This window comes from Chelonoidis abingdonii, chromosome 9, assembly GCF_003597395.2.
Source record: "Chelonoidis abingdonii isolate Lonesome George chromosome 9, CheloAbing_2.0, whole genome shotgun sequence".
NCBI classification, from domain to species: domain Eukaryota; kingdom Metazoa; phylum Chordata; order Testudines; family Testudinidae; genus Chelonoidis; species Chelonoidis abingdonii.
Genome location: NC_133777.1, coordinates 55,301,332 through 55,325,254, shown reverse-complemented (window position 1 = coordinate 55,325,254; position 23,923 = coordinate 55,301,332). Strand labels below are relative to the sequence as shown.

At 41.0% G+C, this 23,923-nt stretch overlaps 1 protein-coding gene across 2 annotated transcripts in view; it reads right to left on the bottom strand.

Annotated features, from left to right (window-relative positions):
• LOC116822295 (transient receptor potential cation channel subfamily M member 1) overlaps nucleotides 1-23,488 on the bottom strand; it is a 35,974-nt gene extending 12,486 nt beyond the window's left edge. Inside the window, exons 1-8 of one of the 2 annotated variants that reach the window (XM_032776063.2) lie at nucleotides 23,405-23,488; nucleotides 21,716-21,929; nucleotides 17,205-17,329; nucleotides 15,928-16,099; nucleotides 10,987-11,161; nucleotides 9,627-9,750; nucleotides 3,205-3,277; nucleotides 956-1,056 (exon numbers count right to left, since the gene is read on the bottom strand). In XM_032776063.2, the coding sequence (XP_032631954.2) occupies nucleotides 956-1,056; nucleotides 3,205-3,277; nucleotides 9,627-9,750; nucleotides 10,987-11,161; nucleotides 15,928-16,099; nucleotides 17,205-17,329; nucleotides 21,716-21,929; nucleotides 23,405-23,407 (987 nt within the window). In that variant the 5' untranslated portion in view covers nucleotides 23,408-23,488. Of the gene's footprint in view, nucleotides 1-955; nucleotides 1,057-3,204; nucleotides 3,278-9,626; nucleotides 9,751-10,982; nucleotides 11,162-15,927; nucleotides 16,100-17,204; nucleotides 17,330-21,715; nucleotides 21,930-23,404 lie in introns of those variants that run through there. The other variant, XM_075069567.1, reaches the window with a different exon arrangement.
• Nucleotides 23,489-23,923: the final 435 nt, after the last annotated feature.

Here is a 23,923-nt window from a genome sequence, read left to right as displayed (position 1 = left end):
TGTAGTGTCCGTGTAGACCCTGAGTTACTTACATTGGCTGCTGGCTGTCAGTCTTGTCAATTTCATGGCTCCAAGCTGAAAGCTGAGCTATCACCGCTGGGTGGGTGAGGAGCTCCAGCTAGAGCCTGGCTGCCCCTCTGGGTGCTTTGCTCCCAGCTGGGCTGTGCCCACCCTGCTTGGAACCTGGCTGCCGCCTGGAGACTCCCAGCTCCCAATGGGGAGCCCAGGTGCCATCTGGAGGTCCTAGCTGCCTATGCAGAGCCTGGTTGCACCAACGCTCCTGGCTCCCTGCTAGGAGGCCAGGAGCCGCCTGGCCTCAGGTGCCAAGCTCCCTGCTGGGAGCAGGGGCAGCTGGGCTTCTGGTGGCGGGGAGCAGGGAGCTGAGAGCTGGTGCTGGGGGTGGAGGGCAGCTGAGCTTCCTGCAGGGAGCTGCAAGTGGAGCCGAGAGCCCAGGTTCTCAGCCCCTCACACTGCCCCTCTTAAGTCAGTGGAAGCACTCCTGGTGTGGACGCACCACACCAACAGAAGGATGGCAGTGTGTACATGAACCATGAGAAGCACAGGGCTTATGTCAGTGTAGTTAGAGCAATGCCCTAACATAGGTTGATTTAAATTTCTGGTGTAGATATGCACTCAGCATAAATCAGGCCCCACATGATTTCCATTATTTAAATTTCTTGCCTCAAGAAGAATCTTGAATAAATTAATTTGCTAATTTTATGCTGCTACTTTTCATTTCAAAAGCACGTGAGTTTTATCGTTATTAACTTTTTGGAAAAGGTAGACTAGTGATATTTTATAATGAACAGTCCATATGGAATATTCCAGATCAGGCCATCATGCAGACCAAAAGAATTCAACAGTACTGTCGTTGCCAAGAAAACCAAAGGAAGGGATATTTGCCACTTAATGTAAAATTATTGCTAACTAATCAGTCTAGGAAAAGCAGTTTTACCGGCCAGTGATGTCCAAAGACAAAGATTTGGCTACGTGCAATGTCCACACGATTCCAGGCCAACGCCAAGCTCAGCTGATCTGGTGCAGATGCGTTGGTACCTAAGCAAACAAAAGTATTTGGCATTTCACACTTCATGTAAATGAGTGGACACAACTGTAATTTAATTCTCTGGGGATTAGATCAGATCTTCAGCTGGTCTAACAGTGAGTAGTGATGTTGAAATGAATGGAGCAATGATTTTTTTACATCAGTTGAGGATTCAGCCCAATAATCCTTTCAAAATCGGGAACAGTAACATTCTCCCTTGTTCCTTGCAGTTCGCAGAAATGGACTTTAGTCCCTTACTTATTTTAGCAACAGTGATACAATATCATTCTCTGTAAATGTTGTTTAAATAACATTATGTAGTTTAAATGTTCAAGAATAATTGTCAGAAGCAATAAAATAATCTCAAATGGTTCAGATTAGCTCGCAAACAAAAATCTTTGTGATAAGAGCATTATGGCTGAGTGTGCGCTTTGGAATCAAGCTAACAGTCCAAACCAACATTACTTTCTTTACAAAGATTTACTTTAAAAGCAACAACAAAAACCAAACTCAAGCGTTAGAATGTTTGAAAATGAAATGGCCAAGGGGAATTGGCTAGATCCCTTAATCCAGCTAGTTGAGTGATCCAGCTCATTCTGCGTTGTCATATCATCCTCCGTCCTCATGATCACCCATCTGATTTACACCCCACACACAACAATTTTTTAAACCAAACACTTTTGTTAGGACCTATGTAAAGGTACAGATAATTTACTAGGAGAGGAAAGGAAATTGATTGATTGAATAGGAAATGAGATTTTATTCATTTGCTTTGTTGAACTTTGGGTATATTTTTGCAAATTTTGTGGGGCTAAGCTAAGCGTGGGTGAGTGGTTTCAGAAGCTAGTGCCACTCCATAACAAATCCCCCCTCCTTGCTAAAAGTCTAGACGTTTATCAGAGCTTAAGCAGCTCCTCTGAAAGGCTTCTTCCTTCTCTAAACCCTGCTGACTTTATCCCTAATGCTGCTCCCCTCCCTTCCACAGAGTATAATCTGCAGTTTGGCAGATGCTCTAACACAGGTCTGGTGATTCCTTAATCTCATACTTCTCTTTTCCCTACATCTTTCACCTAAAGTGTCTTTTGTAATCAGCCGATATCAACTTCCGAAGCGCATAACATTCGATGACAGGAGTTGTTCCAACAAAGACAGACTCAGCCACAAAGGTTAGGGGGTTTAGACTGGGGGGAGAGAGAGAGCAAGCTTATTGGACAGACAAACCAATTACATTTAGAAGTGACTGTAAAGCCTCATGCCAATCCTTGAACTACATTTTTTTTGAGGTTTAAAAAATCTTGTTAACTTCTTCCCTCTCCCCATGTTATTTATCATTTTGCATACACTGGCCAGGACGGGAATTAGATGTATTGAAACACCATGAGACAGGTCAGAGAGACAGGTTGGGGAGGTAAAATCTTTTAATGGACCAAAGTCTGTTGATGAAAGAGACAAGCTTTTAAGGCTATGTCTACACTGCACACCTTACAATGGTAAGGTAAGCAATGAAAAAACACCCCCCTGAGCACAGCAAGTTATAGCGCTGTAAAGTGCCAGTGTAAACAGTGCCGCAGCGCTGGGAGCATGGCTCCCAGCATTGTAAACTAATCCCCTCGAGGAGGTGGAGTACCTGCAGCTGGCACCGCGACCACACTCGCACTTCAAAGTGCTGCCGGGGGAGCGCTTTGGAGTTTCAAGTATAGCCAAGCCCTCAGAGTACCTTTGCCAGACCTGAGGAGGAGCTCTGTGTAGCTTGAAAGCTTGTCTTTTTCACCAGCAAAAGTTGGTCCAATAAAAGATATTACCTCACCCACCTTGTCTTTCTAATATACTGGGACCAACATGGCTACAACAACACGGCAAACACATATGAGAAAGGTTCTTCTGATATTTCCTGCCCAAGTGGAAGAAGGAAGCTGTGGAAACTTCAGGGTAATGCTATGGAAAAGTTCAGATCTAGACCTTGCATATTGGGCTCATATCTTATCAGACCTGAACCCAAAACACCAAACGCTTTGAGGTTACTAATCTGAACTGATAAGAACAGAACAGACAACAGTTTTGGTATTTAGAATGACCCACACAGAGCAAGTGTTTATTTTGGTGTTTTTTTTCCCAGGTTGGTTTGTTCATCCTTATTTGTTGCCTGCATAAAAACTCACCTTTAAGTAGAGCAGTTAAAATAGACATCTCAATGTCCTGTTGCCCTTCAGAACCCATACGGAACACGGTTATCTATAGGACAGAGTAAAACCAAACACACAATTAACTCAGGAACATAACTTAGAACAAAAGAAAGAAAGAGGATAAGGCTATGTCTATACTCCACAGCTTTTAGCAAAAGGGCTGTGCTGGTACAGCTGTGCCGCTAAATGTCATGCAGTGTAGCTGCTGTTCGTTGGTTCTCCTGCAGACAATGCGCTGTTCACACTGGCACTTGTCGTGGCAAAACTTTTGTCTTTCTAGGAGGTGTTAAACACCTCCCAGAAAGACAAAAGTTTTGTCATTCAATTGCCAGTGTTGACATAGCTTAAGGGAAAGAGCAAGAGAGAGAAAAGAGATAAATTGTGTGTTTTTCTATATTGTTTGAAAATTTTCAAAATTTGCAATTTCAATTACATTTTTCATTAAAATTTCTAATTTTGACAAATAAAAAGGGATTAAAATTTTCATATCTTTGTCCTGTTCTTTGACTGACTACTCAATTAGTAAAAATAAAAAATAAAAAAATAAAAAATTTTAAATTTTGATGAAATTTTTCCACTGATAGATTTTGACAAAAAACACAGGACAAAATTACTGTGCCAATTTTATTTCGTTTTCCATCCATCTCTAGTATTTTACAGTATTATGAATTGCCCGCTTATATCTGAAATAACCATTATGGCATTTATTTGACTGAGTTTAACATTCACACAAGTTTGAGAGGCAAGTTAAGTAATACATTGACAAAAAGTACAACTCTAGATGAACCTTGGAGGCAACTCTCTTGTACACAAAACTGAATATTTATATTGATGTTTGGTTGCTTATTAGTGAATCAAATCTACTGAGTTAAAAATGCACAACAGTGCCCTAACAAAGCAAGTTCCTTGAGACATTTTTCTGCAAACCTGCTTTCCTGTGCTTCACCTCTCAAAACACCCCTCATTCATCAAGCAGGTAGGTATGGGTGTGACTTGCACATACAGTCAGTGACCTATGTTGGGGGTGGTGGTAAGCTGCAGGAGGCATTTGCCTCTGGCAGCACAATTCCTGCCCAAAGCATATGACTGGAGAGTACACCCTTTGGAGGTACCATTTGCTACCCCACTTTACACTAAACAAACTCTGCTGCCCTCCTCCCCTTCTTTGGTGTGCATTATGCCCTTGCATGCTCACAAAGAGAACACTCCCTGTATTCCCACAAGCACTGCCAAGGCAGTTGTTCACAGCCCTTTTTCAAAGGGACAAGTGGCTAAAACAGGAACCAATCTGAACCTTAAACCAGAACCTCATCAAAAAAGTTTGGGAAAAAAAGCCTATTTAAGTTTTTGCCCCATTATTTTTCATATTTCCAACTGTCCTTCTGGGTTCTGGTTGACATTAGAAAAGAAGTGCCAAATCACTATATGAAAAGTAAGATTTCTTCTGACTCCATCAGCTTAGCGTCATTAGAAACAGAGGGCTCAAACCTGCCAGATACTGAGAATTTTGGCCTTGATCCAGCCAAGCACTTTAGTCCAGGAGTAGTCCACTAAAGTCAAAGGGACTATTTAGATGCTTGAAGTTAAACATGTGCTGAAGTGCTTTGCTGGATCAGGGCCAGAGTGTACAGCATTCTGCAGGGCTGAACCTAGAAAGCACAATGGGCTTCACAATGTATTTTATTAAATACAGTTACAGTAAAAAGAATGATCTGACACTCACATTCTATGCAAACTTGATCTGGATTTGAAAAAAAAATGTGATGAAGGAACATAGGAACACTGACTTGCTGTACAGCCAGTGCTGCAGGTACTAATAAATGTCTTGCTCAGTTAGAAAATACTACTTCTGTGGCAGAGAACTGGAGAGTAAAATGGATATAAATATCTAGCTTTCAATGAAGGTATCCTATAGTATGTCACTGATTCTGAGACTAGAGTGCCTTATACCTGTAAATGTCCTTTACTTTGTATCATTTTTATGTTACCCCAGAATATCTAAAGATGTTTCGCTTTTGCGTACTTGAGTGAGTTTTAATATACTCATATTGGCCTTCTGAAAAGTACATCTATATGCTGTAAGGCAGATGCGCTGATTTATGTTTCTTTATGATTGCCCAATATAAATAACTAGATTAGAAGAATAGTCTGGTGAATAACTTTGTGCATTAGTGATTGTTATGCATTATTAGAATTAATATTAGAATAATTATTAGAATAAGTTTTAGAATAGCACCTAGAGGACTCAGACAAGATTGGGGTCCCATTGTTCTAGGTGCTGTACACAAATGTAATAAGAAACAGTCCCTGTCCCAAGGAGATTGCAATCTAAATAGACAAGGCAGACAGTAGGGTGGGAGGACAGGAAATACTATTGTTCCTATTTTATAGATGGGGATTGAAGCACAGAGAAAGTAAACAATTCGCCCAACTCAAACAGGACATCTACTAGACTGTAAGCTCCCTGGGGCAGGGGGCATCTTTCTTGTTATGTGTATGTACAATGTACAAAGCACAGTAGGGTCCTGGTCTTGTAGACTAGGGAAGGTTACTACAGGTTAATTGGAGCACTTGTGGCCAATTAAGGCCATGCCAGGAACCTAATAAAAAACCTGTGCTTCAGGAAGACAGGGCGCAGTGAGGAAGGAGACAGGACTGGAGTTTGGAGGCATGTTGCTGAAAATTGAAAAACCAGAGAACCAGAGGAAGAGAGACCCTGCCCCAGCAGAACAGAGAGACTTCCTTCCCTAGTGTCAAGGACCAAGAGTAACTCTACCCAACGGGGAAGAGGGTAAGAAATCCACAGGGGTTGAGAGGGGCTGGGACTCAGAGTGAGGAGCAAACCCAAACTCCTTCTCTCTGCTTCCCTCCTCTACTACCTTCCTGGACCACTAGTGGGGTCCTTGGCACCCCAAGAGCAGGGATAAAGGGTGGCATCCTAGCCCCCCTGCCAAGAAAGGCATGGGACCCACCATATCAATGTTGGCCATTATGTCACAATCCTTGGAACCTTACTTCAGTTTCTGTTCAGTCCTTAGAGTAAGGATTGAGTAAAAATTGCATAAGAATCACAGGACTGGACCTTTATTTAGGAAACTAGGGTTTGAGAACTAAAAAGCATAAAAATCGAAGGAATGGAGGTAAATTTGAAATTGCATCATTTTTTCTTGATGCAAATGCTGAACTCCCCAGAGTACCATGGGAGTTCTACACTAGGAATGATGTCACCTTCTGATGTACCTCCAAAAGGAAATTATTGGAAGTCAAGGAAGGAAAAGAACATTTGGGAAAAACAGGAGGCCACTATGACACTAAACAGGCAAGGAATTACAGACTGGCATTGAAGGGCTTAATTCTTATCTTGAAATTTGTAGGAACTGATGTTAGTACCTCCTGGCCAACTGAGGTAACTATTAGAATGAACAGTCTGCGACTTGTGCCAAAACTGTGGATGCTCAATGACAAATGGCCAGATTCTACGAGAGGTCAGCAAATAAGCACCTCTCCAAAAGGCCCCCCCCCCCACAACATGATAAGTGTAGGTCAGAGGTATCCATCCTAATACTGTCTCCCCACAAAACCCACAGCCAGCCTGCCTGCTGAGCTTCTCAACTGGAGCAGAGAGTGGCTTTGGAGATTAGGGTGTGGACTGGTTGTTTTTTGTGCACACTTTGGCTTTTTGACCCAGCCAGGACCCCATCAACCCAGCCCACTGAAGAGATTGTTTGTGCTCTGGGCTGCCAGAAGATGGGTTCACATTAACACTGCTGTTACTGAGTGTATACGATATTTAGTGGCGTTGTGATCATACATTAGCCAAGATTTTTATCTAACGTTTGGATCTGGAGAAAAATATCAGATATTTAAATACTAATATCCAGCTCATCGCAGGACTAGAAAAACAGTGAAAGTCTCTAAAATTCATTCTCTCTCTATTTTATGATTTCTAGCTCTTTACCAGCTTCTTTTTAATACTTTTACAGAGACGAATACGACAGAAGAAGGGGAAAGAGTTGGAGGCTGCTGAGACTCAGAATTGATTTGATGGAAAAGATTTGATTAACTGGATTTCTGGATGTTCTGTTTGGCTGCTATTTATCCTCAAAGTGGGACATCAGGATTAATATTTAAGCTGATAAAATTGGTCTCATAACTCCCATTATTTACCCTAATTGCTGAATGCTCCTTCTGTAACTTACTAAATTTTGTTTTGGCAGCAAAAGGCTATGAAAAATCATTCTTTGATTGATACTTTGACTGTCGGAGTCAGATTCTATAATAAAAGACAATGCCTTCCAGACTAGCATATGTGACTTGAGGATTTTGAGAATATTTCCTGATGGAATCTTTGGATGCAGGTTCATATTAATGGTGTTGGGTGGGGTTCTGTACATTTTACCTGCAGTCAGGCCTGAAATCATGGCTTTATCATGCTAACCATATAACACTGTCCAGATATCAGTTTGAGATGGACAGACATAAATGGCTCATTTACACTGATGAGGCTCTTATTGATCATAATGAGGCCAGCATTAACAGAACTGAGGGAAGAACTGACCCAATGGAATCTTTCACTAGCATCACACATTCATTGGACCAAATTCTGAAGTCCTTAACTTGGATCTTATTCAGTCAAAATTGCCATTGAGTCAGTGGAGTATGCATGAGTAAGGAGCAGGAGCTGGAATCTGCTGCTCTTACACACAAGAAGTAGCACCTCCCTCCATGCGTACTCCCTTTATTGTGGATGAACTGGGCCTTAAGCATAAACTTGAGTATTTAGACTTGGGTTAAAACATCTTTGTTCATTTAATCTGCAAGAATCAGATCCCATTCTGGAAATGCAAACTGCTGCAGATATCACATAACTATGTGGAAAAAACCAAACATGAATACACTTTCTTTTCCCTGACACTTCTCAGTGTACAGTGCCATGTTATGAGGGGGAACTATAGTCCCACTTCTCAAAGGTATTTAAGTGCCTAAATCCCATGGATTTAAATTATTTCAATGGGGGTTAGGCATCTAAACATCTTTGAGGAGCTGGGTCAACTTGTTCACAGAGATCAGACTGTCATGGTGTGTGGCTGTCCTATAGTGCCTCCTGCTGGCGTAGTATTCCACTCCTGCTCCTTGCCTCATTTTCCTTCCCCAAGGTGGGTATCAGCTCACACACTAGCCAGTTCCAGAGGGGTTTCTTAACCCTCCGGCCAAATCACAGCCAAGAAATCCTAACTAAAAAGTCCCAACAAATAAAAAAGGAGCTTCTGCCCTTTGGGGCCTCTCTTCAGACCATGCTCTGAGTCTTATTCCTTATTCCAGGCTCAGAGGATCCTGGAATAGGGAATAAGGTCCCATATTCCCCTGGCAGACAGGGACTGGGACATCTAGTCCTAAGAAGCAGGAAGCATTTGGAAGAAGAAATAGAGGAGGGAAATACAGACTTTCTCATCATAAAGGGATAGGCACACCTGGTTACTGCAGGCAGTTAGGAGAGAGGGGTTTGGTATTTCAGTCCCACTCCCACCTCTAAAAATAACCAGCATTTAGAAAAGAAAAAACAACACTGAAAATGGAAAAAGCTAGACTTAGCCAGTTGAAACTGCTGTTAAAAACAAAGCTGTTAAAATGTCATTGTTGTTTGAAAATGGCTGCTTCAGATTTGCAACCCAAAAGAATTAACTAGAAATCTACCCCTTGACACAAGGGAGGATATATTCATACAATGAAAATATGAAAAAAATTTCACAGCTGCAATTAACCAAGTGGAAACATTCATTGGTACCCTTTGCATGCTAAAAACAACAGATTATAACCCCATGAGTACAAGCACTATTGATTGAAGATGGATGAATACATTTATGAATCCTAGACAATTTTCTTTTCCTTACAAGTGAGTTTCTCCCCCTGTGGGACTTGAAGGAGTGTGACTCAATGATGTGGATAATACTGTCATGGCAAGCATAGATCAGGAATGACACCGATGCTTAAGAACATTAAAAACAATTTTTTCCCGGGGACTTAAAAAAGACAAGTCAATTGTAAAAGGATGCAAGACAAAAGACTAAAATCACTTCTTCCGGGAATCCTTCCTCCAATTATCTTTTCACTACCTTCTGCACCTGATCCTCCCATCATGTCTATTTTAGGGCCCAAATCTGTCCCACTGAAGTCCACTGGAATGTTTCCATTCCTCTAAATGGGAATCTGGCCATTAAGTTGGAACTTGTTTGGGATGGGAGTGATCTTTCGTTAGTCTATATTTGTAAAACATTATGTACATTTCTGGCACTCTGTGAATGAAAGATAAATAGTAACAATATGTAAATGGCATTTGAAAGGAAGGGTAGGGTTGTACTAAGGTTAAGGCATTTGTGAATGAATGTTATGGCACTTACAAGTTCCTTCTTTTTCATACATTCCATGAGAATGACAAACAGCTGATGGGCTTGGTTCCGGTTATAGTTGAAGGTTTTTTGAATGGTAACTAGAAGCTGGTCCCTGAGAGATTCACTTATTATCCTAATAGAAAAAAAGAGAGAAAATACCTAAAAATAATATAAATTACACGCCGTCATTAAAACAAAAAACAACAAGAATTTTTACATCAGTCCAGTTTCTTTGTTTTGAGACTATATAATTTATCCAGGATCTTCCTATTTTATGATATAAGATTATGGGACTAATGAAAAGAGTTAGCGGTACTCTCATGAGATCAATACCAAAATTGGTTCCCATATGCATGTCTAAAAATCTTAACACAGGAGCCAAAAACTGAATGGCTAGGTGCCTGAACCATCTTTTCATTCACAGAGATGATAGCCACTGCAGCTACATGTTCTGTACCTCTATGTGAGGATCAGCCAAGGAATTCAGTCTCCAGAGATCTCCAGAGGACATTTTACAAGACCACTAATTTCACCTTAAAATGCTCCAAATGCTTTTCTGTAAAGCTGAAGGAATGGGATTTTGGGGAGAGTGGGATGGGCGTATTGTGTTATGCTACTGGGTGGTACTGTATTTGTAAGTGGACTATGAATTGAGTTCTTGTCAACGGAAGCCTGGAAGCTCATACAGAATATTTAAAAATATGACATCTAAAGAAAAGTATACATAAAGAAGTTGAAAAGGTTTCAGCAATGTTTAAATGATTTGATTTGGGTCTGTGAAAGTAACACAAGATGTGAGCCCTCCAACCTTCATTGGATTCTTCATAAAACATTTACTTCAAGAAGATGGCAAATATTACCAACAGACATTCAGAGCAGCAAAACTGTTGAAGGTACAAAATATAGATAAATTAAGAGCTCATCAGAAAATTACTCTCTCTAATCTGAAAGCAGAGACTCCAAAGATTCCTCATCATCAAGCAATGCAATTATCTCATCATCATCTGATAGGGAAACTGGACATAGCGTCCAAGCATACTGCAATAGACAACCATGCAGCAGTGAGCTATCAAACAGACTGATTTCTGATACGTTATTTCAATTAAATTTGAATACACTATAGAAGACTAGAAAGATGGTGAAGATGGGAAAACTGAGAAATGTGTTGGTGAATTAAAACAGGACATTTTCGTGAACATTTTATCCTTTTTGTTTTTAAAATCCAATTTTGTAACTTGAATGAAAGCTTGTGTCAAAATTTCAAAATTTTCATCCACCTCTACTGGCAACATAGAGGCAAACTGGGTAGTATCATATCACCAATGCCCTGATCTGTCCACAGGCTTTGTAATGATCCTAAAAATCTTACCCCCCTTCTTCAGAATATTTGTGTGCAAAAGACAGAATGTCAGATGCTCGTCCACTGCCATCACAGATCACAACGGGCAGAGGGGGCTCTTCTCGCAGGCATTCCAGGACAATAGAGATCACATTGGGACCCCCTTCAACTATGAGCCCAACCACGGGCACACCTTGTCCCAGACCTGTAAAAGAAACAGATGTGTCATTAAACACCAGTAACGGTACTGGATTTGTTTCAAATAGGTGGAATGGTGTCAACGTGTGTGAATTCTGTGTTATGGCTTCCCAGTGAACCAGAGCAGCGAGGAAGCTTCAGGAAAAGAAATGGAGGATGTGCATGATTGGGTGATGGCGTGAAAGATATTGCCTATGTTTCTCCACAGCCTCAAAAGAAAGCAAGCAAAATGTCTCCAAGCCAACTTTCTTCGGTACTGCTACTTACTGTCTATTTATTCACACATGCGGTAAGTGATCCGTTTTGCAATCTCAGTTGCATGGGAATCTTGTTAGAGTCCATCTGTAGCTAGATCAACTATACGAGGGGTAGGCAACTTATGGCACAGGTGCCGAAGGCGGCACAGGAGCTGGTTTTCAGTGGCACTCACATTGCCCAGGTTCTGGCCACCAGTCCAGGAGGCTCTGCATTTTAATTTAATTTTAAATGAAGCTTCTTAAACTTTACATACAACAATAATTTAGTTATATATTATAAACGTATAGAAAGAGACCTTCTAAAAACGTTAAAATGTATTACTGGCACACAAAACCTTAAATTAGAGTGAACAAATGAAGACTCGGCACACCACTTCTGAAAGGTTGCCGACCCCTGAACTATACTAACTCTAATACCTTATTACCCCAATTAATATTCTGATGGCTCCAGGCTATTGTCTCCTTGCTACTTTTGACTAGTTTCTTACTTATACACCATGTCATCCTCAACATGACATCCATCTATGCTTTCTCTTCAGATAGAAGCATTAATTTGCTCTCTTTATCATTAGGTTGAAATGGCTGGCCGATGTAAGGGATGACAGCTGAGCATCCCTTTGCTGTCCCTGCCTCACTATGAACTCCAGGCATAGGATGACAAAGGGAAGCCCACAGGTCACATGGTCTCTGGAGTCTTGGTCACACGATCACTTACAACTCAGGAAAATGCAAGGCAAAAAGCATTAGGTGCAAGCTGTCTGATTTCACTACCCATAAGCATTTGGATCAAGTTCTTAATTCTGTAAAATGATCAACTTTTCATAAAGAGTTTGTCTGTTTTTTTAAAAAGTTCACGGAGAAACAGTGGAAGGTACCACAACAGCAACCCTGCATATTTAATTTATCTCTCTGCAGAACAGGCACAGCATGGACAGCGGTAGGTCAAGTCTCCCCACACTGTCCAGCCAATGCATCCTATATCTGATCTGGAGGAATCCCAGAGATTGGTTCAGCCTTTATGCCCACTGAATCATAGAATCATAGAATATCAGGGTTGGAAGAGACCTCAAGAGGTCATCTAGTCCAACCCCCTGCTCAAAGCAGGCAGGGCTGCCCAGAGGATTCAGGGGGTCTGGGGTAAAGCAATTTTGGAGGCCCCTTCCATAAAAAAAGTTGCAATACTATAGAATACTATATTCTCACGGGGGCCCCTGTGGGACCTGGGGCAAATTGCCCCACTTCCCCCCACTCCCCGGCAGTCCTGAAAGCAGGACCAATCCCCAACTCAATCATCCCAGCCAGGGCTTTGTCAAGCCTGACCTTAAAAACCTCTAACCAAGGAGATTCCACCACCTCCCTAAGTAACCCATTCCAGTGCTTCACCACCCTCCTAGTGAAATTTTTTTCCTAATATCCAACCTAAACCTCCCCTACTGCAACTTGAGACCATTACTCCTTGTTCTGTTATCTGCTACCACTGAGAACAGTCTAGATTCATCCTCTTTGGAACTTCCTTTCAGGTAGTTGAAAGCAGCTATCAAATCCCCCCTCTTTCTTCTCTTCTGCAGAATAAACAATCCCAGTTCCCTCAGAACATCCCCAGTTCCTCAGCCTCTCCTCATAAGTCACGTGAATGCAGCCCCTAATCATTTTTGTTGCCCTCGCGCTGGCTCTTTTTCCAATATTTCCACATCCTTCTTGTAGGATGGGGCCCAAAACTGGACACAGTACTTCAGATGAGGCCTCACCAATGTCGAATAGAGGGGAATGATCACGTCCCTCGATCTTCTGGCAATGCCCCTACTTATACAGCCCAAAATGCCATTAGCCTTCTTGGCAACAAGGGCACACTATTGACTCATATCCAGCTTCTCGTCCACTGTAACCCCTAAGTCCTTTTCTGCAGAACTGCTGCCTAGCCATTCAGTCTCTAGTCTGTAGCAGTGCACGGGATTCTTCTGGCCTAAGTGCAGGACTCTGCACTTGTCCTTGTTGAATCTCACCAGATTTATTTTGGCCCAATCCTCTAATTTGTCTAGGTGTCTCTTTATCCTATTTCTACCCTCCAGCGTTATCTACCACTCCTCCCAGTTTAGTGTCATCTGCGAACTTGCTGAGGGTGCAGTCCATGCCATCCTCCAGATCATTAATGAAGATATTGAACAAAACTGGCCCCAGGACTGAGCCTTGGGGCACTCCGCTTGATACCGGCTGCTGACTGGACATGGAGCTATTGATCACTACCTTTGAGCCTTTCACATCTCTGCTTAGACGTCCAAGAAGGGTGCCAAATAGTGCCACTTGGAGTGACTTCTATTTTTTAAATTATGTGGCCACTAGTAACTGGATTGAGGCTTCCCACAAAGCATGTTGTTAACTCCTGTACTTTGTCAGATTCCCAAATTTAGTTTTATAGATGGTGAAATGACCAAACACCAATTAAACAAGAAAAGAAGAAAACCAAACTCCAGAAGTGTATAAAACAAAGGTGCTTTAGCCTTTACCTGACACTCTATTATGTTCTTCTGCTTTTTTAAGGCCATTTAAAAACCCTAATTAGTAGCTGCTATCAGTCCCTATGCCACTGCTATTTTGAATTGATTTCCTCTTATTTAAGAAATAACAGCCACTGAAAGCTCCCTAGGATAATCATTACTTGAGGCACTAAAATGTTAAGATTTATTTCAGCTATAGGAAAGATTTTATTTTTAATGATTTTTTTTTAAAATAATCACCTTATTTTTTCAATCTTGAAATTAAAAAGCCCCCTTTACATATACTAACTATTGTTGATTTGAAAAGTAATGGACCAAATTCTTTTCTCAGTTACACCACTGTAAAAGCACTGGGTATCTGGTTGCAACTGAGAGAACAAATTGGCCCACTGGCTGAAGTTGATTCCTAACAGGTTCAAAAATAAAAATCATATTACTTACGTAAAACCAGATTTTCTGACCCCAAATCTCCACGTTCTCTGAAATTCACATCAAAACCAAAGTTTATTTTTACAAAACCCTGGTTTTACAAAGGTTTCAAATATTTCATAAGACCTTCATGAAATCAGGGGGTATCAAAAAGAGAAAATAATTAGAGCCCTGCAAATCTGTGGTTATCTGCTTTATATCCATGGATCGGATGCAGATACAAATTTTGTATCCAGGCAGGGTTCTAAAAAATATTATTATTTCATATTAACTTCTCTCTCTCACCTACCTCATATCCCCACCTCCCCACCAAGCAAGATCATAGACTATTTAAAAAGTACAATAAATTATTAATGATGCTGTTTTTCCTCCCATTGATTTTTGAGTGAGGGGGAAAAATCAATGACTATTAATATTTATTAGATAACATGGAGTATTTTCAAGCCTAGTTATTCCTGCCAAAGTTTAGGAATCCATACCTGGTGAATGCCAAATTCTGAAACTCAGGAGATCTAATTAACGTTTTTAACTGTTATTTTTAAAGTGTGCCCACTTCCAGTCCTCTGATAATAAGCTCAAGAGACCAAACTTCAATGATATGTCTGAAGAGGCAGCAGAAAATTTTTAAAGCTGACATGTTGATGAATGTAGTTTTTGTTTTGCCCTTGTCTCAGTTGCAGATTCCCAAATCGGCCTCCTATTTTGAGACATTATTCAATAACTACGCATTATTTAGAATAAAAATAATTACAGCTGGGCAACCACAGGAAAACCAGCCCAGCCATCTCTCCCATTTATCTATTTACTTTTTTATAATTTTTTTCGAGATCAGGATGTTACAGAAGGTTCAATGGAGAAAGAAATCACTGATCAAGTCTTGAGAGAAATCACACAAAATGCATCTGATAAATTATTTAGAAATGGATAATGGGGAAGAAGTAAACACCAGATCTGCATGAACTTTACATGTGAAACCCTTAAACTAGATGAGATTTGCCTAGGTTAGAGATTCATTAAAAATCCAAATCTCTGGTTAGATTCATCGGAAGAGTTGTAGAATTTTTGACTGTGAAATACAAAGCGAAACTCAGGGGATACAAACCCAAATAGAGAGAAATAAAAAATGTTAGCGCACACTCTTGGAAACAGGAACCACAGAGATTCACAGAATATTGGTTAAAAGAAATTAGACGAAGCATTATTCCCTAGAGTGTATTCAGTGAGGCTTCTGAACATTGGCTTGAAGTACATAAAATATCTTTATCTTTCTTTTCCTTCATGAATCTCTTTCACTGAAAGTCTTGTGTCATTGAATTTCCTTCTCTCTATTATTCCTCACCTTCCCTTCCTCCTTTTCTGATCCTTACTCTTCTATGTTTCCCATCCTGTTAGATTCAAGCCTTCTGTGTTAGTAATCAGGAAGCATATGTTTGTGTTCCAGTTACACTGATCTGAATAAGTTTCAGTCTCTGGTCAACAACCGGCACAAAAAAATCTAAATTTCAGTCCAACAAAAATAATTTTTTTTGAAAATTCACTTCGTTCAAGATATTAATGTTCACAGTTTGTCTACAATCTCCCATTGAACTTACGTGTGTTAATTTTCTGAAGGGAGATGTGTTTTTCCAGTTGACGTCGCAACTTAACTTCAGCTCCATATTTACCAAGTGTGCCGTTGTCTGCTAAGATGAAGTGTGTATGAGAACTGTTGAGCACACAGAGCTTACTTAGAGGGTTTGACATTGTTTGGTAAACTCTTGACACCTGTCAAAGGGATATGTGCATAAAGATGAAAAAAAGGCTTTACTTACTACTATATATACACATGTAATAAACCCACAGCCACAATTTTCAAAATAACGACATGCCGCACCAAGAAGAGCATCTACTAATAGAGGCCTGTATAATCTGAAATAAACAACAACCTGTCTTTAGCTGTCCAGCCAGTAACTAAAGGATCTCTCACTTGCTACTTTACAAGTGCTAAAAACCTTCTCCATAGCCATTGTATTGTGTAATTCCCTCAGCCAATTTGCCAAAATTTTCTTCTGCATAACGTGGAGCCCCGAGTAATTCATATTCAACAGCTGAGTGCCAATCTATAATGAATCCTTTGTGTTGCCCATGTATGGGCACCCTGGATGTCTACAAAACTCTCAGCATATAACATTGGGGTTAGAACCCAGCAGTTTCCAGTACACAAAAAACAGGCTCCTGCTACTTGCATTAAAGCAGTACCTTTTTAGCTACACATACTGTACTTATTTTGTATTGGTATGGCAACAAGTGAAATGAATACATCTTAAGTATATCTTTACTGAAAAAGTGTTCTAAAGAGTAATCAGTTTCCTAGAAGAACACAGGCATCGTCTATCTGTGACACATCAATTATATCTATAGCTGTGCTGAAAACAGAACACCTTCATAGCTTGCATGAATTGTCCTTTGTGTCATCAGTAGTAGCTGCTGGAGATCACAGAGCCACGTGCAATATGCTTGAATTCAAGATTAAAATCAATCAACATCTATTAACCCTTAGAACACTGATGACAAATATACCCTCTCTCATGTCTCCATTGAGAGACTAAGGGTAAATTATCATCTTCAGCTCCTTCCCTTCCTCGTTGTACATGGAGCAGATGCCACGTGTCTGCCCAGCTACTGTTACCTTCTTCCTCCTTTCCTCAGCAAAACATTTTGAGCATAATCAGATGGAGAATGTTAGAATAACGTACATTAATTTCAGCTCTAGAAATACTCTGGAAAGAGAGAAAAACACAAATACACAAGAACTGCAAACAGATGAAACATGCATTTTGTTACACAGTTGATATCCCACTATGAGAGTTTTCTTACAGTAGAGACTTACATCTTTCCCAATCAGATCCTCTTTATTTTCCACAATGCCCCATGGTGCAATTCCTATGGCACAGATTCGTCCTCTGGACTTGGAAGAATGATCTTTCAAGGCATCTCCCACATGGCGAATTACTCCTATAGGTACAATTCATTCAAATTCATTATTGACACTTATGCATAAGTGTCATAAGCCACATCAGAGGCTTATGCTGAAATGCTGATAAGTAGTTAGCTACTTTTTCTAACTTTACAGCATAATATACTTGAAAGGCACACATAATTTTTGAAACTGTTTTCAGAAAACTCTAGTTTTTGAAAAATCATCCTTTAAATAATATGCTTTGAAATTTAAAAAAAATCTTTAATTTGTTTTATATGAAACAGTTTTCTGCTCCCTTGCTCTGTATACAAGCGTCTTCACATCAAGGGGGAGAAAGCACTATAAAATACACAAAGAAAACAAACAAAAATAACAAAAAGTACTTTTTGCTATTTTTTTTCAGTTCTAGCAATCTTAGGTGCTATTTGTAAGTAAAAGAGAGAGAAGTTTTGTTGCAGGGAAATGTGAGTTTCAAGTTGATAGGGTCCATTTAAATATAAAAACCATAAAATACGAGTGAAAAACGTTATAACACCACCCCTCGTCCTATGTTGTCTCTTCATTTTGTTGACACACTTAGAATAGCCTTCCAAAGGTATTGATGAAAGAACCATTCCTTGAATAATTTATAACTGAAGTTGACAAAGCTCTGGATAATATACAATGGAAAATAATCCTGTATGGAAAAGGAGATGGGTCTAAATGACCAAATAAGACTTTACCACTTCTAATAGCTATGACTTATGATACACCAAGAAAAATTAGTCAACTTTACTTTAGCTTGAGGAAATGCAATAATTCAGATATTGCTCGGAAGTCCAGGAAACTAGAAATGGAGTGAAACAGTCAAAACTGAAGCTGAGGCAGGTAACTGCCTCCTAGGAGTACCTGGACTTAGACTACACTTTGAAGTAGTAGATCACAAAGAGAGAAACCATCCTTATTCCAGTTGCTTTCTTAGGCACTGATCTTATATTGTAATGTGTGTGGGTGAACCCTGCATCTTCATGAAGCCCCACTGAAGTCACTTCAACTCCAGTCCTGCAAAGACTCTCATTTGGAGCTTAAACTGACACACTGTGATTAGTACCATTGGCTTTAGTGTGACTATTCACAGTGTGTTAGTTTAAGTCTTGGCAAAGCTTGGTAAGTCTTGGCAAAACTGGGGTCTTCTTGTGTGTGAGATACGGTAGCAAGCTAGATGATAGATATCTAATAAATCAAACATTTATTTATTTAAAAATTGTTCTCATCGAGAGCAATCACCATCTTACATTTGTGAGTGTCTTAGGAGGGCATGTAATATATACCTATAAAACATCTGTCAAAGAGGCCCCCACACAGGCACAGAGATCTGCCTGCCTGCATCATAATGCAGGATCAGGCCCTTAGTTTGCATACATTTTCTATGAAATAACCATTTATAAAGATACAGTGTAATTAACCCTGCCCACCATATACTAGAAATATGGTTAAAAGAAATTACATTTGAATATGTCGAAGCTCAGTCAGTATCAACATAGCACACATCAAATGGATTAAAAACTGACGGACAGTGATGATTCCCCATTTACAATTACATTTTACAATCTGAAAGTATGTGACTGGTTCTTGGCCCTCTGCTTTCTAACCTTTTTATCAGTGACTCAGAAAAAAACAAAATCTTGCAGATGACACAAAAATTGGGGAAGTGGTAAATAATGAAGAGTGGGGCAAAAAATCAGTGAATCCACTGGACGAACATAAGAATGACCATACTGGGTCAGACCAGTGGTCCATCTAGCCCAGTATCCAAGTCTTCTGACAGCGGCCAGTGCCAGGTGCTTTAGAGGGCATGAACAGAACAAGGCAATCATCAGGTGATCCATTCTCTATCGCCCACTCCCAGTTTCTGGTAAACAGAGGCTAGGGACACTCAGAGAATGGTGGTGCACCCCTGCCCATCCTGGCTAATAGCCATTGATGGACCTATCCTCAATGAACTTATCTAGTTCTTTTCTGAACCCTGTTATATTTTTGGCCTTCACAACATCCCCTGGCAAAGAGTTCCACAGACTGACTGTGTGTTGTGTGATGTAGTACCACATATACTCGTTCATGAGCCGAATTTTTTAGTAAAAAAGGGACGTACCAGAGAAGGGGTGTGGCTTATAAACAGGCATAGAGAGGGAGAAGTGGGACACAGTCGCTTCCCCCAACAGAGGGAGCAAGGAGAGGCAGCACAGCCAGCAGAGCCAGAAGCGAAGAGGTGGGGCCAGTGTCTCTCCACCTCTGGCCATGCTGCTCTCCCCCAAGTCTCCGAAGCAACTGCAGCTCCACGGTTGGCAGGCTGCAGCTGTGCTGCTTGGCCCCGTCCCCCAGACCAGACTGTGGCCACACTGCCCGGCCCGCCGGAACATCCTGTGGCCGTGTCGCCTGGCCCAGCCCAAGCATGCTGTTGCCGCACCACCCGGCCCAACCCGAGCATGCTGTGGCCACGCCACCCGATCCAGCCCGCTGGAACATGCTGCAGCCGCGCTGCCCGGTCTGGCCCACCAGAGCAGGCTGTGGCTGCACTGCCCAGCCTGCTGGAGCAGCTCCAGCCAGGCCAGAGACATCCTCCCCAGATAAGGTGGGAAGGGATGGGGTGCGGAGACTGTGGGGGTCCCAGGCTAGAAGTAGGGTCATGTGGGGAGTGGTCACAGAAGTTACTCCTGACTCCCAGTTTCTCCCTCACAAAAAATTTCCCCACCAGTTGCTGTCCCAGCCTGTCAGGGTAAGCAGCTGGAACACTGGGACACTTTGTTTACTTAGGTTTACCTCTGTGCCTGCAGATGCTCAAGGTAAACAAACCATCTCTGCCCACCAGCAGCTTATCCTGATGGCCTGAGAGCCAAAGTTTGCTGACCCCTGAATTATAGGGTTGGCTTATGAACGGGTTATAAAATTTTTCCATTTTTATTTATCCATCTGGGGGGGGTCAGCTTATAAACGAACCGGCTTATGATCGAGTATATACGGTACTTCCTTTTGTTTATTTTAAACCTGTTGCCTATTAATTTCATTGGGTGACCCCTAGTTCATGTGTTATCTTAGTTCCTTATTCATTTTCTCCACACCAGTCAAGATTTCATAGACCTCTATCATATCCCCCTTAGTCATCGCTTTTCTAAGCTGAAAACTCCCAATCTTTTAAATCTCTCCTCATACAGAAGCTGTTCCATACCCTTAATCATTTTTGTTGCCCTTCTCTGTACCTTTTCCAATTCCAATATATCTTTTTTGAGAGGGGGCAACCAGATCTGTATGCAGATGTACGCAGATTCAAGATAGGGGGTAGGCGTACCAGGGATTTATATACAGGCATTATGAGATTTTAGGTCATTCAATATATTGCCCTGTTCTGTTCACTCCTTCTGAAGCATCTGGTACCAGTTACTGTCAGAAGACAGAATACTGGGCTAGATGGACCATGGGTCTGACCCACTATGGCCATTCTTATGTCCTTAAGAGGACAGGTGACTGATACAGAGCAAACTGGATCACTTGATAAACTGGATGCAAGTCATGTGTGTTTCAATAAGCTCATAACATCCAGGAACAAAGAGTACAGGCCATGTTTATAGGATGGGGGACTGTATCATTGGAAGCAATGACTTTGAAAAAAAACCTGGGGATCATGGTGGATAATCAACTGAACATGAGCTCCCAGTCCAGTGCTATAGCCAAAAAGAGTTTATGTGATCTTTAGATATATAAATAGGAAAATCTTGAGTAGAAGTAGGTCAGGTTAGATGACCTTTGTTTTTGGCACTGGTGTGACTACTACTGGAATACTTTATCTAGTTTTAGTGTTCACTATTCAAGAAGGATGTTGGAGAGGGTTCAGAGAAGAGCCAGGAGAATGATTCAAGGATTGAAAATCATGCCTTATAGTGAAAGACTCAAAGACCTCAATCCATTTACTATGACAAAGAGAATGTTAAAGGGTGATTTGATCACAGTCTATAAGTACCAACATGGGGAACAGAAATTTGATAATAGTAGGCTCTACAACCTACCAGATAAGACATAACTAGATCCAATGGCTAGGAGTTGAAGCTAGAACTGAACAAATTCGGACTAGAAATAAGGTGCACATTTTTAACAGAGAGGGTAATAAACTTTTGGGACAAAATTACTAAACGTTGTGGATCACTGGGCAATTTTAAATCAAGATTAGATTTTTTCTAAAATATATGCTCTAATTTAAACAGGAATTAGTTCAGGGAAGACCTATGGCTTGTGTTATGCAATAGGTCGGATGAGATGGTTGCAGTGGTCCCTTCTGACCATATGACCTATGAATCACTTATGCACTTTCATGTCTTCTACCAATGAGAAAGACCATATGTAGAAACATTTACTCCATAAGTAAAATTCAGAAGATGGTAATTTCTTACCAGTACTAACTCCTCCAGTGAAAATCCAGGCTCCTGTTGTCATGGCAGCCTTGATCAGGCCTTTCCCAAATACTTGTTTCAATTTAGGTTGCAATTCAAAATTCTGGAGGCCCCCATGGACAGAGATTAAAAGCTTGGGAAGTTCCAGTTGCCAGTCTTTCACCATGAGATGAAGCAGAGAATCTGGTTTGGTGTCAAACGACACACGTATATACTGCAAAATAGTTTGTAACAGTGCCTTAATATTACAGTGCTGTTTTCTTTGTGATACCTTCCATTGACTGAGAATTGAGGAATCAACAAGTCTAAAATGAGCAAGGAAGGATTTTAATGGTTTTTAAACATGTGTATCACAAAGTTTCTATATTGCTTGTAATGAGAAGAATTAGTAAGCCTGAGTCGCATTGCTCCACTGTTGAGGAGCTGAGAACGTGCCATTCATTGCACAGGGAACAAATATTTGATAGTAGTCAATCTAGCCGAGAAAGATATAATGTATGATCCAATGACTGGAAGTTGAAGCTAGACAAATTCAGAACAAGGCATACATTTTAACAGTGGGAGTAATTAACCACTGGAACAAATTACTATGGATTGTGGTGGTTTATCCTTCTCCGGCAATTTTTAAATCAAGATTGGGCGTTTTGCTAAAACAGTGTTTCCCAAACTTGGGATGCTGCTTGTGTAGGGAAAGCCCCTGGCGGGCCAGGCTGGTTTGTTTACCTGCCCTGTCGGCAAGTTCTGCCAATTGTGGCTCCCACTGGCCATGGTTTGCTGCTCCAGGCCAATGGGAGCTGCTCTGTCCCTCGGCCCACGCCGCTTCCAGCAGCTCCCATTGGCCTGGAGCGAACCAGCCCGGCTTTCCCTTCACAAGTGGCGTCCCAAGTTTGGGAAACACTGTGCTAAAAGATATGCTCTAGGAGTTTGTGTGTGTGTGTGGGAGGAGGTTCTGTGGCCACTGTTATACGGGAGGTCACACTAGATGATCACAGTGGTCCCTTCTGGCCCTGGAGTATAGGAATCTATGAAATCTATAAGTAAAACAGGATGCCATTTTAAAAATCCCAGCCTGAGCTGGAAAGGGGAAGTACTAAGTTTTCATTAGGATTTTGAACTAGGGGAAATTACCTCCCTGAAAAAGATCAAGATGTTTTCTTTAACTAATCGAATCCTGTTTTGACTACCAAACTAGAGTCCTTACCTGCATTGCCAAAGTTGGCTTATGCAACATTTCATTGTTTTGTTAGTTTTTCTACCTCTTAAGCATCGGCTTTTTATATTATATTTACTTCTAAAATTATGACCTTACGGCAATTTCTTTTTAAACTACAGGCATTCTATTAAATGGGGATGGGAGAACCATATGTGTTTGTTTTCTGTAACTTTTATTGGTTTTGCAATATGTTGTTCTCCTTTGCACCCCAGAGTATCTCATTTGGCAGTCTTATAGAGAGGCCATGGGACAAATGTGCACAAGGAGCAATTTCAGGAGTGGCTCTTTCTAGAACAGCGATCAGGCACAGAGGAATGCTTGAGTGGAGAAGCTTGGATTGCGGCTACGTATACTATACCTGCTCTGCTGAAAGACACAGGACTCTAGTCTCCAACACTGTCAAGCTTGGATCAGGCCCTCAGTGAGCTGGGGATCTAGATGACAGATGTTTGTATAGCATGCGTTCTGTTCCTTACCATGGCCTTATTTGAATGTCCACCTCCCTGGAACTCAAGATTTCCATAGGCATCTGTTGGACATGTTTGGGTGTGTTTACTGATGGTCCATTTTTCTGGCTGAGGTTCCAATTGCTTTGTTTCCTCTCCATTTTTGTTAGCTGCTGTACTTGGAGGAATTGGAATATGTTGACTAATAAGCTGGCCACAGCAGCACCTGAAACCAAAGTTAGATTTTGCACTGACGATGAATATATTGTCTCCAATATCTCATAGTGTTCTCTTTAAAAAAAGAAACCAAACTCCCCCCGAAACAAAAAAATTAGATTTCAGACACACATGATTCTGGCTTCCCTACCTATTTTGTATCTGGCACATAGAACTTTCTATAAGTCACTGAAACACCTCCTCTGAGCCATACCTAAGCACACATACCAAACCCACTTTTCAGAGGTACCAGCTCACAGGTGTTGCTTAGTGCTTAAGGACTAAATGTTTCACATCACTCCTGTAAGAGGATTGGACCCTGATGGTCTGGTT